Raw genomic sequence first — 19,840 nt, 5'->3', positions numbered from 1 at the left:
AATCACTTGAACTTGGGAGGTGGAGGTTGCAGTGAGCCAGATCATGACATTGCACTCCAGCCTGGGTGACAGAGTGAAAGTTCATCTCCAAACAAACAAACAAACAAACAAACAGAATGAGGATGAGGGGAAGCCACAAGAGGGAAGAAGAAAGAAGAGCTAACTGTTTGGATCTGAAGAAAGGCTTTGCAGGGTGAGGGCTATCAGCAACTGTAGGGAGAGATCTGATACAAATATAATATCTATTTCCTTGGGGTCCTCAGATACTTTTCGACCCAACTTCCATGGAGTTTTCTCCCTACGGCCCTCTAACCTCTCTCCATGCTGAGGATGCTCTCCTAACAGTGCTTGTATTGTTTGGAAACAATAAGTGTTGTTAATCTGAATTCAGTCACAGAAGCAGAACCACGATGAGCTGTGGAGGAAGCGATTTATCATAGGAATTAGTCCTGGCCCCATTGTGAGAGGGATGGGGGATTGAAGGTCCAGGAGGAAATTGGAAGATGGGAGGAGCCACCCACCATCAGTCTGAGAAGCCCAGCACATCCAGCTGTGCAAGTGGAAGGGGAAGCCGGTTGGGGAGACCTATGGGAAGCTGTTCCTACCTCTATGAGCCTGCAGCCAAGTGTCCAGTGGTGGCCCTGGGGCTCCTGTTGGTCAACAGGATCAGCACTCACAAAGAAGATCTGGACACAGAGTGAGGGAGAGTGAGGACAAGCGGGATCTCATTTCACGTCTACCTCTGTTTGTTACCATACCTAACCACAACAACCGTTGCAAAGTAACCGCTCCTACTTCACTTCCACCTCCCATATCTTATGCAAATTCTTCTTTTGGTCAACTCTAACCCAAAGCCTTCAGGGAAGGGAATCCTGGGAAATGTGATTCCAACTTAGCAAGTCAGAACACTACACACTACCACACTAGGAAACAGTGTGGCCACCGGCAGAGCTCCCCCAGCAATTGGCAGGGTACCCAGATGCAGAAGGTATAGGGTGAATGAATGGTGGGGAGGGGTGAGGGAGTCTGAAAAGCATCCTTCAACCAATCAGAGCACGTTTTACTGTCCTGGAGCTTGAAATAGAGGAGAAAGCATTCTAAGAGTTTTCCTGCTAGGATGGGACAAACGATATCTTTACTTGGCAAAGGTGAGTTTAGGTGGACCAGCTGCCTTCCCTCTAAACTGAGGTAACAGTCTGCAGCCAAGGTTTCCATAGCCCTTTGGTGCAACCAGATTTAAAAAGAATGTTGTTCTTAGAAAGGCTGAAGCACATGCATATTTAAAGAGTTCTTTTAACACAGAGTTATCTGAGAGAAAATTACCTTAACAGAAATTCCGAAGACTCCACATAGTTAAGATGCACAAATTCATTATCAATGGTGCTGAGAATAGCTCCTTGGAAGGGATAAAATGTTTATTAGAATCAATTAAAGTATGTTTGAGAGATTTATTTTTTCCATCTTTATTCTCCTATTTAAAGAAAGTGCTGAGTTGTATATTAACACTTCAAGGTCTCGGTCGCTGTTTGTCTTGAAAAAAAGAGAGAAAATGTTTGTCATTCCAGGAGCATAATCAGTTGAGCCAGTGCACAATGACATAGTTAATTCACCAACGGAATTTGTTGCCATAGCTTCAGTGAGGGACGGGGTAGATTAAACAATAGCCTTTTTCACGACTGCAGCTTTCACCACAACCTGCCTGTCCCCGCACAACAGGCCATCATAGCGCTAGTTCAGAGCACAGCAATTGTCAATGAACAACAGCCCAGAGGGGACAAGAGGAGGCTTGTGGTAAGTAAAGCAAGAGTGCCTAGCAACTCAAATCTCTCCTTATTCAACAACTGGGACACTCTGAGCTCCTCCGAGCTTATCTTTGAGCACTGGGCACAGAGAGCCTGCTTGACTTTTGGTCAAGTGAGCAACAAAAATTTCATCCTGTGACTCAAAAGAACTCCAAAGGGTAGAGGCCTCTAGAGAAGATAAAAAGATCAGGAGCAGGCATGGTAGGCCATCAGGAGTGCATCATGGAAGAGGACAATCGCGCTCCGCAATTGTGGCGGAAGGTAATGTGAATACTTTCTTATTGATTTTTGCCTTATTGAATATCAAAGTCAGTTCAAAAAGTAAAGTCCTATGTATCTGCAAGTGTAATGAATCTGTGCTAATTAGTAGTCAGACTAAAAATGGAAACATTATCTTCTCCATCTTAAGTTGATTTAAAAAAAGACAAAGAAAAACAAATTGTGACTAATATTTCTTTATCCCCTTGCAGAGTATGTCAGCTCCCTGGATAGACTTAGATGACAAGAACAAATTTGCTTACTAAAAAAAAGGTCAGATCAATATGCTATGGGAGCCTGAGGGTATTGCAGAAATGTTTTAACAAAATGTTCTTTATCCTATGAAATGAGAAATTCTCCTAGTAGAAGCGTCACAAAATCCTGATTAGAATACCCATTCCTTTTATTCTGAGATGGAGTTACGCTCTTGCTGCCCAGGCTGGAGTGCAATGGCACGATCTCGGCTCACTGCAACCTCCGCCTCCCGGGTTCAAGCGATTCTCCTGCCTCAGCCTCCCAAGTAGCTGGGACTACAGGCGTGCACCACCATGCCCAGCTAATTTCTGTGCTTTTAATAGAGACAAGGTTTCACCATGTTGGCCAGGCTAGTCTCGAAATCCTGACCTCAAGTGAAGACAATCCATTTCTGAATTCAATGTTATGCAACTGTCACTTAAGTGAGACCACTGTATATGGTCTTTTCTCTTGGGCAGAGGGTGCCCGGAGAATGTATTTCAAGGGGAACCTTGTTAAACTGAATGAGTTCTAGATGGAGAAAGTTTAGGCAGTGGGACAAAGTGTTAAGAAGGACCCCAGATGATGTGAAGAAGAGATTGAGGGCCAGAGGCAGCTTCCCAACAACGAGGCAGAGGGAATTTCTCTGCTTAACGGTGAAGCTGGTTTCACTCCACTACCCTGAGAATGGACACAGGCCCTGGTCTTTCCTGTACCAGCATCCCTTCAAAACCTTCTCATGCCCCTTGGAATGGATATGGGTGGCTGGTTTAAGCACCATATTACTCAGAAAGTAGTCTAGGTTCATATCCAGCAGACACTTGAGCTACATGACTGATTGATCATTTCGCCCAGTTGGTCCCTTCCCCAGTCACCTCCATGTTATCTTAAATTTGGAGAAATTTGTACTGTATATTGAAGACTCATGAGTTTTACTAGCCGATTGTATTGAGTTAATGGGGGAATCAGGAGGCATTGATTGATTGATTGATTCATTCATTCATTCATTCATTCATGCCTCATTTCAAAACACCTGTAATCTCAGCACTTTGGGAGACCTAGGCAGGCGAATCACTTGAGGTAAGGAGTTCTAAACCAGACTGGCCAACATGGTGAAACCCCCTCGCGACTAAAAATACAAAAAAATTAGCCAGGCATGGTGGTGGGCACCTGTAATCCCAGCTACTTGGGAGGCTGAGGCAGGAGAATTGCTTGAACCCAGGAGGTGGAGGTTACAGTGAGCCAAGATCATGCCACTGCACTCCAGACTGGGTAACAGAGTGAGACTCTGTTGCCAAAAAAAACAACTAGATTCTGTTCTGGACTGGTGCAGATATGGAAAGTTGAGATGATTCTTCTATGTTCCAGTCATGTAGAATTAAATCTATGCAAATATCACTCCGTATTCTGATACCTTTTGCAAATTGAAAATAGACAAAGGCCTCTAATTTCATGGTCTCCCAAATGTATCACTTATCATTATTATAATAGTTGACATTATAGGGTGACATGTCCCGGGCTAAGTACTTTCCATGGCTTATTTTATGTAATTGTATTCAACAAAAGCACTCAAGCTCCTGACCATTTGCCTATGCTGCTAATTTGTGCCTTGATTTCTCTATTAAATTGAATAGGCTTATTTAACCTCCTTGAGCAATTAAAATGGATTACATTATTAATGGTAACAATAATAAAGAATGATTTTATTAACATTTTTCTCATGCTTTTCAGTTCTCAGTGTACTTTTCTCACACAGGCAGGCTCAACTTCTGTAAATTAAACTTTCTGACTACCAGCCCTTTGTGTACCATAGATTGATACCCCCACCCAAGCTGACACACGACCATTTCTGGTTACTGCTGGTGGTGTTACTTAACAGCCAACAGTTACAAGCATTGCTGCTAAATATTGAATCTGAAAGGTGAAAATAATCATGAACTTAATAATCTTTTATAGCTCTCAGGAAATGGAAACTACCTTTAAATAAGAGAGTTGAGTATTTATTTTCCACATATTTAATTTTGGTACTTGGTTGGTACTTATTTGGAAATAAGAGAATGCCCAGACATTACCTCAATTCCTCTTACTCCAAATACTGTGATGTAGATATTATTTATATTCCCATTTTCTTCCTTCCTTCCTTCCTTTCTTTCTTTCTTTCTTTTTTCTTTTCTTTTCTTTTCTTCTTTCTTTCTTTCTTTCTTTCTTTCTTTCTTTCTTTCTTTCTTTCTTTCTTTCTTTCTTTCTTTCTTTCTTTCTTTCTTTCTTTCTTTTTGAGACAAGGTCTTACTCTGTTGCCCAGGCTCGAGTGCAGTGGTGGAATCATAGCTGACTGTAACCTCAAACTATTAGGCTCAAGTGATCCTCCTGCCTCAGCCCCCCAAGGAGCTAGGACTGCAGGCATGCACCGCCACATCTGGCTAATTTTTAAATATTTTGTAGAGATGGGGGTTTTGCTGTGTTTCTCAGGCTGGTCTTGAACTCCTGGCCTCAAGCGATCCTTCCACCTAAACCTCCCAACGCACTGGGATTACAGGTATGCGCCACTGAGCCCTAGCCTATATTCCCATTTTCAAGTGAGAAAATTGAAGCTCACAGAGGTTAATTGTCCAAGATAGCAAGGATAGAGCTGGAATTTGGGTTCCCAGCATCCAATTTCACTTTTTCTTTAAATCTACACTGTTGAATAAGGTAGCCGCTAACCACATACAGCTGTTTAAATTAGAATTTTAATTACTTTAAAATTAATTAAAATTTAAAATTCAGTTCCTCAGTCACACTAGCCACTTTTTTTTTTTTTTCTTTTTCTGAGACGAAGTCTCACTCTGTCACCTAGGCTGGAGAGCAATGGCACGATCTCGGCTCCTGGGTTCAAATGATTCTCCTGCCTCAGCCTCCCGAGTAGCTGGGATTACAGGCACCCACCACCACGCCCAGCTAATTTTTGTACTTTTAGTAGAGACGGGGTTTCGCCATGTTGGTCAGGCTGGTCTCGAACTCCTGACCTCACGTGATCTGCCCACCTTGGCCTCCCAAAGTGCTGGGATTACAGGCATGAGCCACTGACACTAGCCACATTTTAAGTGCTCAGTAGTTATATGTGGCTCGTGACGATTCTATTTGGACAATGCAGATATAGAATATTCCATCATTGCAGAAAATTCTGCTTTAAACCATAATATCTCTTTTAGATATGCTGAGGCATGTCCTCAAAATATGTTGCAGTTCTGTTACAAGTAATATGGATTTTAAATTTTACAGTAAAATCTCATTCATTTGAAGCCCCCTCATTTGCATAGCACAAAGTTAACTTTGATCTGCAAATTAATAATATAGATAAGAGTTAAGAAGATGGTTAAATGCACTTCAGAGACCAAAGATTTTTAAGCACCATCAAATAACTCCAGAAGCACTCACTTAGATGCAAGCAATTGATATGATAATTACACATCATTTTTATTTATTCATTAAAACAGGGATCCCCTAAGGTGCCCTTGTAGGAAATAATGTGGTTAGCCTAGTTATTTCTACCAACCCTTCTGCTATTTTGAAATTCTATGTGAAATCATTTTATACTACTTGGTTTATATCCAAAGGCAAGGAGGAAGGTTTACCTTCCTCCTTGCCTTTGGATCTTAAAGTAAAATGGTAGCATAAAACACTTTCACACTGAAATTTTGACTGGATCAAGATCTAATTCCAAAGCCCTCACTTCTTCCACTATATTCTGTGATTCCCTGGAAAAGGTACTCCTGTGGGCTCTGCACAGTGCCTGGTATGAAATAAGGGTTCAATAAATATCTGCTGATTGACTGACAGAGACAGTTCTTTCAAGAGACCATTTATTGAAGTGGACTCCGATTTTCTACAGCGAATACATTTATCAAATGGAAAACTGACTCCCAGTTTGTTCTTTCCTCTTTACCAGTCTTTGCTGCCAAGTCTTCATGGTGAGATAAGGGCTTCCTGTCTGTGAGAAAGAGATGATTCCCAGGCATTCACTTGGGGGGAGGGGGAGTGTGATCTGGCCAGAGGCTTTGGAAACTAAATCTTTCAGCTCCTTCAGAAGTGAGAACAGGGTGGCAAACATGCTGCCTTCCCAGACACCAGTCATCAGTTAGCTCCATCAGTCCTCAGATCTGTGGGGCACATGTTCCAGGTCCCATGCTGGTTCTAGGTAATAAATAGGAGAGAAGAGAGAATGTTGAGTTATTAGAGAAGAATGGCACTTGCATTTCCATAATATCCTTAGCAGAGGTGGTTTCTTACAGCTTGCTGGGACTGGTCTATGACATATAGCAAACATTAATGCCATGTCTTTTTAGCAAAAATAAAACCCAATTCCTCAATTCAGCAGTGAGCATCAAAGGATATGGTTTGTCCCTTCCTTGTCTTCTTTAAGGAAAATTTTTAGCCATAGTGAGGAAAGAAAAATTAATAGAAACAATGTAAATGTACATTAAATATTTAGTCCTTATTTGGAAGGAATTGAACAACTTAAAACTCTCCAAATTTATGAAGTTTAGATATCTGAACATTTTTAAAAAGCCACTTAAAGGGAAAGGAGATATTATATTTTTACCTTTTTTTTTGAGATGGAGTCTCACTATGTTGCTCAGGCTGGAGTGCAGTGGTGCGATCTCAGCTCACTGCAACCTCCATCTCCCGGGTTCAAGCGATTCTCCTGCCTCAGCCTCCTGAGTAGCTGGGATTACAGGCACCCACCACCATGCCCAGCTAATTTTTGTACTTTTAGTAGAGACGGGATTTCACCATGTTGGCAAGGCTGGTCTCAAACTCCTGACCTCAAGTGAACTGCCCGCCTCGGCCTCCCAAAGTGTCGGGATTACAGGTGTAAGCCACTGCATCCAGCCTTATTTTTATCTTTTGTTCCAAACATCAGTAGGCCTTCTTTCCTCTTATCTATCTCCCTGCAATTCCTCTACCTGAGCCCTAATATTACAGGTATGTATGTGTACAGCCTTCAAGCTAACCCAACACAGTTTTGTCTCCTTCAGAAACTAAGGGGTAGGCTGATTCAAGAGTCCTCTTAACTCACCTAGTGGATGTATAATCACTGCCATAGGCTGCTCTGCTGATAGTTCTCACTCTGAACATTGACAGGTGGAGCAAAGGCTAATTCTGAATCTGGCTCTCCACTTGATCTTAGCCAAAAGGCCAAGAAGCGACGTGAATCTGGCTCTCTAGAGTGCACTAACCTCTCCCTGGCAGACCCTAGATCCCTACCCACTGTGGTCCTCTAAGGCAAGTTTTGGTGACCATGCCTTCCCTAACTCCTCTTTGGCTCCCTGAAATGGCCCAATTACCATGCAAGCAGATGTGGAGTGAGAGGCTAGACTTGTGAGTGTCTCTTGTGAAATCTGGGGCTTCCCCAGTCTTCCCAGTGCTGGGAACAATGTGAGAGAAAATAAGTCTTATTAGTTTATCTTATTTTTGCCCTTTATTCTCAAGGACTTGGAGCCAGCTCTCAAATACTATGGGGTAAAGAAAATGGTGCAACTGGCATAAAATTAATTTTGCCCCATTCTCACAATGAGGCCTCAAGAAGTGAAATATATTTTTTATATCAGTCCTGCCCCAGGTATTAGAACATTTTAAAGTTTTCTTTGTCTTTCCATGAACTACAAATTCTCTCTCTCTCGCTCGCTCTCACACACACACACACACACACACACACACTCTCACACACATACGGAAAGAGAAAAGAAAATTTAAAAATTGGTAAATATGGCCCAGGAGAAAGACAAAAATAATACCTATTTCAAATCTGTTTTTCTTAGCTCCATTGATGTAAGTCATAAATAAAAGTATAGAATAACTTAATGATAATTTCTTTTGGAAGCAAAGACTAACATGATAATTTTTAATAGTACCATTATATTTACCAAAAAATCAATTTTTAAGAGTTTGTCCTACATATATCTTTACATATATCTTCTTGTTCTATATATCCTTTGAGAGTGGAGATGATCACATTTATCTTGGATGCATGACTTCCAACATGCTTAGTAAATGTCTGTAGAATGAGTGAAAGGAATTTAAATCACTGTTTATTCTGTATCCTCCTTGCCCAGAGAAACTCCTGAGTTTGTTCATCTAAGGTCATCTCTAGGCTGTTCAGGAGAATGAGTGGGTTTCAACCCAGATTTTGAGTGAGACATGGATCAATGTTGGATGGACCAACTCCAACTTGACCCTAGCGTCTAAATTGATTGACATTATCATTAACACCAGCAACACAGATGTTGTGATCACTGTTTACAAGGCTCTCCACCTCAACCCTGCCAGACTCCTAGGGTTGTTAGAGGTTTCTGATGTCTGAAGGCAAGGCGAGACCCACCTAGAGATACCACAGATGGCAGACTCAACCTTCTACAACTCCTCAGCTTTCTCAGAGGTAGGCAGGAGCTGGGGCAGCCTCGAAGAGAGATACGTAAGACTTGTGCACCTACCTGCCTCATAAATTTTTTTCCATGTGGTTATTACATCTTACCTTAGGGTGGCAAATGAAGGACTGTCTTAAGTCTCACACAAAGAATTCAAAACAAAAAAATGGAGAATTAATAAAAAAGCTTTGTAGGGCTTTCTCCATTATACAAGGTAGGAGAGAGTTATAGTCACCAGGAAGTACAGTAGAAGTCTTCTTACCCTCTACAGTGGGGACCAGTTGGTCAGTTAATTGAAAAATAAAATGGGGCCAGGCGCGGTGGCTCACGACTGTAATCCCAGCAGTTTGGGAGGCCGAGGCAGGTGGATCACCTGCAGTCAGGAGTTCGAGACCAGCCTGGTCAACATGGCAAAACCCTGTCTCTACTAAAAATACAAAAATTAGCTGGGCGTGGTGGCATGCGCCTGTAATCTCAGCTACTCAGGAGGCTGAGGCAAGAGAATCAACTGAACCCAGGAGGCAGAGGTTGCAGTGAGCCGAGATCACACCACTGCACTCCAGCCTGAGTGACAGAGTGAGACTCTGTCTCAAAAAAGAAAATAAAAGAAAAATAAAATGAGTATAATGGGGACTCACTTAAAAGTGATAAATGCATACATTAAACATTTTATTTAAATTTAAAATAAATATATTATTAATTTGCCAAACCTTTGATTGGGCCACTGATTAGAGCTCTGTGTTGTATTTTTTCATTAGGCAGACACATATGCATTGCCTATTATTTCCATTTTTAGTTTATTCTAAATTGAGTGAAAACTTAAGATATCTTCAAAACACTTTGAATATGGAATCCTAGGTGTTTTTCAATGTTGTCCCCTAGCTTTTATAGTTGTCTTGCCCTCACCTAATTCAACAGTAATTTTTAATTTTAATTTTTTTTTTGAGACAGAGTCTTGCTCTGTCACCCAGGCTGGAGTGCAGTGGTGCTATCTCGGCTCTCTGCAACCTCTGCCTCCCAGGTTCAAGCAATTGTCCTGCCTCAGGTTCCCGAGTAGCTGGGACCACAGGCGTGCGCCACCATGCCCAGGTAATGTTTGTATGTTTAGCGGAGATGGAGTTTCACCATCTTGGCCAGGCTGGTCTCAAACTCCTGACCTCAAGTGATTTGTCTGCCTCAACCTCCCAAAGTGCTGGGATTACAGGCGTGAGCCACTGCACCTGGCCAAAGATGGGCTATTTTAACAAGAGAAATATAATCTGTTTGTGGAGCAGTGTCTGAATCCCCTTCATCTCAATCCTCCCGCATGGGCATAATAGTTGGAAACAAAGACTACAGAGCTGTCAGGAGATGGTACATCCTTTCCACGAGTTAATAAAGTGATGCCCCGCTTTCACAATCTATTAATTAAGAAGGTAATCAGTGCATGCTTTGAGTTTGGTAAGTGAAACTTGAAGGCAATAAAATCAGAACACTACTTGGATTTTTTTTCTCATAAAGAAATGAATAACAAATTAGGGCCACAGAGCTAGAGTAATCACATTTCGAATTTCTCCTGAGCATGTCTTTAATAACCTGTATGCGTTAGGTAAGAAGAACAAAGAAAGGCAAAGTTAATTACCCAGGAAAGGTTCATCAAGAAATTTTGGTTACATTAGCCCAGGGTTTCTCAACCTTGGTATGACTGATATTTTGGGCCAGATAATTCTTTGTTGTAGGGGCTGTCCTGTGCATAGGACATAGGATGTTTAATAGCATCCCTGGTCTCTAACCACTAGATACCAGTAGTACTCCCCTTCCCCAAGTCATGACAACCAAAAATGTCTCCAGACATTGTTAAATGTCTCTTGTGGGACAAGATCACCCCCATTCAGTAGCTGAGAACTACTGAATTCACCATATACATTCCTTCTCATTCCCCATCCCCTGGAGCCCTCCAGGGTTTGCTGTGTGTTTTGTTTTGTTTTGTTTTTGAGACGGAATCTCGCTCTGTCACCCAGGCTGGAGTGCAGTGGAGTGATCTTGGCTCACTGCAACCTCCACCTCCCGAGTTCAAGTGATTCTCCTGTCTCAGCCTCCTGAGTAGCTGGGATCACAAGTGCCCGCCACCACGCGGTGGCTAGTTTTTGTGTTTTTAGTACAGATGGGGGTGTCACCATGTTGGCCAGGCTGGTCTCAAACTCCTGACCTCAAGTCATCCCCCCCAGCCTCGGCCTCCCAAAGTGCTGGGATTACAGGCATGAGCCATTGCGCCTGGCCAGTTTGCTGTTTTAAACACTTAGAACAAAACGCTTCAGATCAGGGCCATCTATCTACATTTTCCAGGGAATTATTTGGAAAGAAATCGACTAGATCAAAATTACTTGTCCAGATAACAAGAAGGGCTCTTTGCATTTCTGTATTGAAAAGCAGCAGGCAAAAAGAACAAAGGAAGATGGTCTAATAAAGGTATTTATTTAAGGCATTCAGCCAAACACTTGACTTATATTTAATCCCCACAAAACCCCCAGGGGGCATAAGTAGTTTTATTTTATTGTGGAAGAAACTGAGGCTTAAAGAGGTCAAGTACTCGCTCAAGAACACAGAGTTTGTAACTTACTGGTGGAGCTAGAAATCTGACAGCAAAGTTTGTACATTTGTGCATATTGCCTCAGTATATGTACTTAAAATGTCATACATCTAAAAAAGCAAGGTGACCAGTTTTTATCCTTCTTAAAGTAATTTTTTTATTAGGGAAAGCTTCAACCATACACAAAATTAGACAAGATATTAATAGTACATTACCATTTGTACTGTTCATGTACTTGCCACCTACTTCAACAGTAATCAACTCATGACCCATCTTGCTTCATCTAGAGCTTCTCAACCTCAGCATAATAGACATTTTGGGCTAGAAAATTGTTTGTCATGGGTGTCAAGCACACACAAGACAAGGTAAGGTCTGAATGACTTGACTGGTAAAAGTATAACTAATCACTTTTAGATTAAGACAGTTTATTACTTACATAGCAAAGGAAACAGTAGCCAGTGGTGCCAGCTTCGTACGGTGCTTGTCCCGCATACCAAAAAGAAGGACTCTACAACAAAAGGGGCCAGATAACCTCGACTCCCATTGCTGAGGAGCCCACTGTAGATTGCAACTAAGTGTTTTTCTGTTCTGTAACTTTGTACTGGGAGGGGCAGGGCAGGAAGACCCATATCCCAACCCAAACAAAGAGACTATTAGAAACTGCTTCATGACAGTTGCTCAGGGGAGATAAGGAGGTGAGTGGCAAATAGCCCTGGAACAACTCTTCACAGGCTTCCCTGTTCCAGGAGAGCTTGTTCCAGGAGGATCACAAGGCGTTCTCCAACACTCAGATGAGCTGCACGTCAAGCCTTTGCCTCTATGGACACATTCAAGGTCATCAGGGTGCCGGGGCAGAGCCATTATCTTACAGTGGACGATTGTCCTGTGCATTGTAGGATGTTTAGCAGCATTTATGGCCTTCACCCACTAGATGTCTACAGCACCCCCAGCCCCAAGATGTGACAACAAAAACTGTCTCCAGACATTGCTAAATGTACCTTGCAGCAAAATTGTACCCAGTTGAGAACCACTGATTCTATCCACTCCCCACATCCAAACAACATATTTCATCTGCAAATATTTCAGTATATATTTCTAAAATAGTTTTGAAAACATAAACACAATACCTGTTTGTTTGTTTGTTTGTTTGTTTTTGAGACAGTCTCACTCTGTTGCCCAGGCTGGAGTGCGGTGGCACAATCACAGCTTACTGCAGTCTCAACCTCTTGGGCTCAAACAATCCTCCCATTTCAGCCTACCAAGTAGCTGGGACCACAGGCGCACACCACCACACCCAGCTAGTTTTGCTTTTTTATTTTTAGTGGAGATGAAGTCTCACCATGTTGCCCAGGCTGTTCTCAAACTCCTGGGCTCAAGAGATTCTCTGGTCCTGGCCTCCTTAAGTGCTGATATTACAGGTGTGAGTGACCTCAAGCAGCTACAGTATCATTATTATACCTAAATAAATTAACAATAATTCCTTCATAGCATCCAGAAATTGTTCAAATTTCTAATTGTTTTATAAATATTGTCATTTTTACAGTGTTTTGAATTAGGATTCAAATAATACAGTGTACATATTGCAATTGATTGATATGTCTTTTAGATCTCATTTAATCCATAGGCTTCTTGCAATTTTTTGGTTGAAGAAACAAGGTTTGTTCTATAGAGTTTTCCACAATCTAGATTTTGCTGATTGCATCCCTGTGGTGTTAACATACTCCTTTATCCCTTCTGTATTTCCTGTAAATTGGCCTCAGATCAAGAGGTGTGATCAAAGCCAGGTTCTATTTACTTGGCAGACTATTTCATAGGTAGTACATGTACTTCTATTAGGAGTACATAATGTTTGGTATTGCCTGTCTTTCTGTCATGTTAGCAGCAGTTGATGCTAAGTGCCTAAGCCCAATCTTTCCTTAGGGGTTACAAAGTGGACATAATTCATTACCATCTTACCTTCTTCATTACTCATTCTAAGACAAGGTACTTCTCTTGTTTGGTGACCTAGAGGGACAGTTTGTATAGGAAAGGTTAAATAAAGGCTTGATCATTTCCCAGTTTTCAAAATAATGTGTTTTTCTCTAGCATCCTTCAATGCAGACAAATGAGGCTTAGGGGTTACTTTTGATAGTATTATGAACTCATGCATTGAAAAACATTAGATAGGTTTCCATCAATTGCAGTTCTTATCCTTATTGATGCTTAAACTTTTCATCTTTGGCTGTCAGGAGTCTCCTAAGTCTTTTTGATGATTTCTATCTTTTTAAAAAAAGGATAATATAACTTATATATTCATATGAGTATTGTTATCTTCACACTTTGAAATGATGACCAAAGACTTATTCCAAAAATGTTTTGAGCAATGGTAGTACCATATGTGCTAGAGACTGCCATGGTTCACTGCTAATGGTTTTGCTCCTGTTGAGTTCCTGCAATTGAATGGTGGAATGAGGTTGTTATCCAGACCATTTTGTAGAAATAAAGGATTATTTTTCTTTGAAGATGTGCTTATACCATACTTGCTTACTCAAGAGAATATCTTCTCAAAGCAAGGGTGGGCTTCTGTGAAAGACCATTGACCGCATATAGCTACTCTCAGGCACCCTTAGTGTCTTTTTTTTCCTCTTTTTTTTTTTTTTGAGACAGAGTTTTGCCCCTGTTGCCCAGGCTGGAGTGCAATGGTGAGATCTTGGCTCACTGCAACCTCCACCTCCTGGGTTCAAGCGATTCTCCTGCCTCAGCCTTCCAAGTAGCTGGGATTACAGGCGCATGCCACCACATCCAGGTAATTTTTGTATTTTTAGTAGAGACAAGGTTTCACCATGTTGGCCAGGCTGGTTTCGAACTCCTGACCTCAGGTGATCTGCCCGCCTCAGCCTCCCAAAGTGCTGGGATTACAGGCGTGAGCCACCGTACCTGGCCTCCTTAGTGTCATTTGACATGGCCTCTCATCTGGCATTTTAGTAGACTAGGTGTTTAAAATGATTGCTTTTGGAGATATTGAAAGTTTTTACATAGCCAGCTTCCTGGGACACATACACAAATAGGGTTTCTCACTCTTGATACAAACAAAATAGAGATCCTTTTTTTCTATTTGAGAGCCAAATAGTTTTGGGGTCAAAATCCATGTATGAATAAAGTGTCTCATCATCTCTCCTTCATCACAGTGGTTCTGAACTTTTTTTTTGCTCTAAACTTTTAAAAGCCCTGATGCTAAACCCCAGGACAATTAGATCAGAATCTTTAGGGAGCAGGAATCAGCCCTCAGTGTTTTTGAAAACTCCTAAGGTGATTCTAATGCACAACCAAGGTTGAGAACCTTCCAGAATAAAGCAAAGTGGATAAGCGTCTTTATTAAGAGATTAACTTAGACTTCCTGCTATGGTTTGAACGTGTCCCCCAAAGTTTATGTGTTAGAAACTTAATCCCCAATGCAACAGTGTCTAATAATAGGTGATTAGGTCATGAGGGCTCTGACCTCATGAGTGGATTAAAGTCATTAACACAGGAGAGGCTTAGTTACCACAAGGGTGGATTTGTTATAAAAGCAAGTTCAACTCCCTCTTGCTTCCTTGCTCTTGCCTTCTCTTGCCCTTCTGCTTTCTGCCATGGGATGATGGAACACAAAGTCCCTCACCAGATGCTGGCACCATGCTTTTGGTCTTCCCGGCTTCCACAACTATGAGCCAAATACATTTCTGTTCATTATAAATTACCCGCTCTGTGGTAGTCTGTTATAGCAGCATAAAACAGACTAAGACACCCCTAAAGTGTTAGACACTCTTTGTCAAGAATAGGATATTTGTATACTCGTGGGCTTTTGGAAAGATCATTTCTCACCAGCACCACCTGTTATTCACAGATTTACACATTGCCCACAGAGAAGAAAACCTGGTGAGGCCACTTCTGTTTGTATTGCAGAGGAAGAACCCATTTGATGCCACTTTTAGGAAGATTTATTAGAGGATGTGGAGACATTATCTTCAATGTGTGTTTTGTGATGACATCCTGCACTGGCACTTACTGAATGAGTCAAATATGATATTTATAGGGCCTTAATAAAAGCTTTTATCTAGCTAGGTTGTATTATTAAATGTCAAACAAACTAAATGAAAAGCTTTCAACGTGAAGGCTATCCAAAAAGAGCAGAATGAGCAGAGCATTAAAAATGTTGAGGTACCAAGGCATCATGCATTGAGTGGGGGCTTTGAGGTCCCACAGTCCTAAATGTGAAACTCAGTTCTGCCACTGACCAGTTCTGTGACCTTGAGCAAATTATTTAATGTCTCTGAGCCCCAGTTCTTATCTGCAAACTAGACATAATGACTGTTTCTGATAGAGAAGGATGTCATAAATTACTAAGTCTTAAAATTGTAGACAATGTTAGCAATTGTCTGCAATTGAATGACTGTTAGCCATATTTCCATAATATCTGGAGATGAGATACCAGGCCCAGCTCATGCTAAGGAAGATGTGATAGGAAGAATAAGGGCCTCCCAAATATGTCTACATTGTAATTTCCAGAACCTGTGAATATGTTACCTTATATGGCAAAAGAGACTTTATAGATGTGATTAAGTTAAAGGTCTTGAGATGGGAGAGATTATCCTGGATTATCCAGAGGAACTCAATGTAATTACAAGAGTCTTTTGAAGTGAGAGAGGAAGGCAGGAGACTTAGAGAATATGTGACCAGTGAAGCAGAGGCTGGAGTGATGCAATTGCTGTCTTTGAAGATAGAAGAAAGCAGGCCAGGAGTCAAGGAATGCATGCAGCTTCTAGAAGCTAAAAAAAAAAAAAAAAAAGCAATGAAACAATTTCCCCTAGAGCCTCCAGAAGAAATGCAGTCCTGAAGGTACATTGATTTTAGCCCACTGAGACCCATTTCAGACTTCTGACCCTGGTCCAGAACTTTAAGATAATATCTTTGTGTTGTTTTAAGCCATCACATTTCTGGTACATTGTTACAGCAGCTGTAGAAAACACACAGAAGCACAGAAGATTAAATGGAGTCTCTCTTTGAGCATTCAAAGACTCTGAGTGCAGATTTTGCAAGACAAAGAATCACTTTGGAGACCATGTCATTCAAAATCTATTAGTATAAAGTCCGATGATTGTAATAATAGTTTACTTGCGAATGAATGTATCCCTCCTGGCGTCAGACGGTCCTGATGACTCACTTGTCAATCAAGCTCATTTGTATCATATGCAGAAGGCCCCCCGGCACAATCCTCAGGACCCTGCAGTACTTGCTGTAGTACTGGGAAACTGCCTGGTAGGACAGCAAGGAGGAAATCTGGTTATGGTACACCAATAATCAAGAAAGACCACTCTTTAGGGGTATGCAAAGAAGTGTACATATGGTCACCCATGCTGGAGGATAATTTGATAACAGTGTCAAAAAAACATGTATCAAAAGCTTTAAAAACATAAATACTCTGACTCAGCAATTCTACTTTAAGAAAATTCATCCTAGAAGGAGAAAAACTGGATTAATATGCACATCATTCACCTGCTTAAAAAAATCCTTTTCTGGTTCCTATAATTGCTTATAGAATAACACTTGGGGAGACTGAAGGGAGACAGCAGTACATCCACTTATGTTAGCTAATTAAGACTGGCAGGTGTTCATACTGGGCGTAGCTTGGTGTAGACTTGAACCTGGTTAGATTATTAACCTTGAAGGTCTCTGAGCCACCTTTGCTACATTTGCTCTTTTTCATTAAAATGACTGAAACAGTGATTGTGACTAAGAGTTTCAATGTTAAGTCAGTGCCTGGCCTTGTACATTTATCATAAACTATCATCCAATTTTGTGGGTTAAATAAATTACAATTTTATATGTGTGTGCAAATGAGCCCTTAAGTGTTGAAAATTACCTATGGTCTTACTCATCCACTGACATTCAGATAATATATTTGGCATGCAAAAGTTGTGAATCCAAATTATGCTCAAATATAAGTGAGGAATATTTATCCATTTTTTTTCTGATGCATTATCTGTTTCAGCTGCATGTCTGGACTCAAACCCCATAAAGAAGGGACCAAAATTTACATGGCACTCTTGAGTATGATGGCGGCTGTATTTGGAGTTTTGATTAAACTGCACTACATGTGTGATTATTACTTGTAAACAGATGATTAGATATTAATTAGACAATAAGTGATTGTAAAGCACTTAGAAAATAAAAGTGTTTATAAATACCACCAAGTAATAGCAACAATCATTCTTTACTGACTACACAGCTGCTAATGTCAATAAGAATGATTTATTCCAGCTAAGGGCAACTTTAATTTATGCAAAAAACCCTGCCGTCATATTTGTTTTGCTAGAGCAAAACAAAATATATCATATATACAACTGATTTTATCAGCATTTAAATAATACATCTTGTTTTGATTTTAAAAATATCTCTTTTAAGACCTTCTTAAACACAGGTGCAATGACTGGTGCCGTTGAGTGCTAAGAATATTGGAGCTGGGCCTGGCGCAGTGGCTCACGCCTGTAATCCCAGCGTTTTGGGAGGCCGAGGTTGGGGGATCACTTGAGGTCAGGAGTTTGAGACCCGTCTCTACTAAAAATACAAAAATTAGCCGGGTGTGGTGGCGCATGCCTGTAATCCCAGCTACTCGGGAGGCTGAGGCAGAAGAACTGCTTGAACCGGAAGGCAGAGGCTGCAGTGAGCCGAGATCATGCCACTGCACTCCAGCCTGGGAAACAGAGCAAGACTCTGTCTCCAAAAAAAAAAGGAAAAAAAGAAAAAAAAGAATATTGGAGCTCCTTACTGTTCATCTCCCCAACCAATTGCAAATATATATTTCTTTTAAATGTAAGATGTAAAATGACATTTTGTTAGCTGTATTTTCATGTATGCAATAGGTTTGTCATGTTGGGTCTGCGCAGTTTCTCCCTAGCTCCTTAAAACTGCACTTACATTCAAATTTTGGTCACATTGATGAGTGAAGGTCAATTCTTTTTTGGTTATTATAGAAGTTAGAAAAAGAAGAAAATCAATTTTAATAATAAAACAAAGCACTTTCATTCTGTCTTCTTGATTACCACCCCCCCCCCCGCGACCCCCTGCAATAATAGATTTTGAAGCCCTGACTATTTTCATGTCTCACCATTATTTTTTTCCCCTAATGGGCTTTTTTTTTTTTTTTTGAGATGGAGTTTCGCTCTTGTTGCCCAGGCTGGAGTGCAATGACGCGATCTTGGCTCACTGCAGCCTCCGCCTCCCGGGTTCAAGCAATTCTCCTGCCTCAGCGCCCCGAGTAGCTGGGATCACAGGCGCCTGCCACCAGTCGGCTAATTTTTTTTTTTTTGTATTTTTAGTAGAGACGGGGTTTTGCCATGTTGGCCAGGCTTGTCTGGAACTCCTGGCCTCAGGTGATCCACCTGCCTTGGCCTCCCCCTAATGGCCTTTATAGGTCATAGACCTGAATCAGCCGAGCTCTTGACCCACTGGTGTCCCTGGAAATGCAACTGTGTTTTGTTTTGTTTTTGACACAGGGTCTCACTCTGTCACCCAGGCTGGAGTGCAATAGCACAATCTTGGCTCACTGCAACCCTCCGCCTTCCAGGTTCAAGTGATTCTCCTGCCTCAGCCTCCTGAGTAGCTGGGATTACAGATGTCCGCCACCACGCCTGGCTAATTTTTGTATTTTTAGTAGAGACAGAATTTCACCATGTTGACCAGGCCGTCTTTGAACTCCTGACCTCAGGTGATCCGCCCACCTCGGCCTCCCAAATTGTTGGGACTACAGGCGTGAGCCACTGCACTCGGCCGCAACTATGTTTATTTTTCTTGTCATTAGTAAATTCAAGATTTAAAATGAGTCCAAATCCACGGTTGCACACATATGAAATGAACTGAATGAATAAAAGTAAAGAGTGCTTCATGTACATGAATTCAATAGAAAAGGGGTTAAGGGGTTATATTAGATGATGAGATCTGCATGAGTTAGCTCAGCAGGCTTGTTAATAAAGCAAATCTAACTACTGTGTATCACACAATGAGGCAGCGTGGTTTGGTGGAAAACAGTGTTGAACTTTGATTCAAGAGACCTGGATTCAAGTGATACTTCTACCACTTACTATGTGACCATGGTCAAATCACTTAACTGCTCTGAATTTGTTCATTCATTTGAAATTTTTCAGTATAAAAACATGTCAGTCTCATAGTGTTATTATAAGTCAATGTGTAAAAGCACCAAGGGAGGGGTGAAACGCTTTCTACTGAAAAATATTTTTACTACTATAATTTTCCTGGAATGGGTGGAAAGGATTTATGTATGGATTTCATTACTTAGTATGGTAGAGTCTTTTCCTGTACTATTAGGCCCAGACCTTAAGCCACATGTGGACAACTGGGAAAGTGGCTCAAAACAGAGACATAAAAGTAGCAAAATTCCATAGGAGGTAATAATGCTTTCTGGGAAATCTGAAATTCTTCTGTCATCTTTACCCCATGTTTTCCATCTCCCTTCCTCCCTTCCTTCTTCATGATACATTTCTTTTTTTTTTTTTTTTTTTTGAGACAGGGTCTTACTCTGTCATCCAGGTTGGAGT

General features: G+C 41.2%; 1 protein-coding gene across 1 annotated transcript in view; it reads left to right on the top strand.

The window, feature by feature from the left end:
- The first annotated feature begins 1,744 nt into the window (after positions 1 to 1,744).
- PCYT1B (phosphate cytidylyltransferase 1B, choline) overlaps positions 1,745 to 19,840 on the top strand; it is a 114,925-nt gene continuing 96,829 nt past the window's right edge. Inside the window, exon 1 of the mRNA XM_034949501.4 lies at positions 1,745 to 2,063. Within this exon, the coding sequence (XP_034805392.1) occupies positions 2,001 to 2,063 (63 nt within the window). The 5' untranslated portion in view covers positions 1,745 to 2,000. The remainder of the gene's footprint in view (positions 2,064 to 19,840) is intronic.

The sequence above is a fragment of the Pan paniscus genome, chromosome X (assembly GCF_029289425.2).
Source record: "Pan paniscus chromosome X, NHGRI_mPanPan1-v2.0_pri, whole genome shotgun sequence".
Classification (NCBI taxonomy): Eukaryota; Metazoa; Chordata; class Mammalia; order Primates; family Hominidae; genus Pan; species Pan paniscus.
Note: the sequence above shows the minus strand (reverse complement) of the source record. Positions and strands in the feature narration are given on the sequence as shown.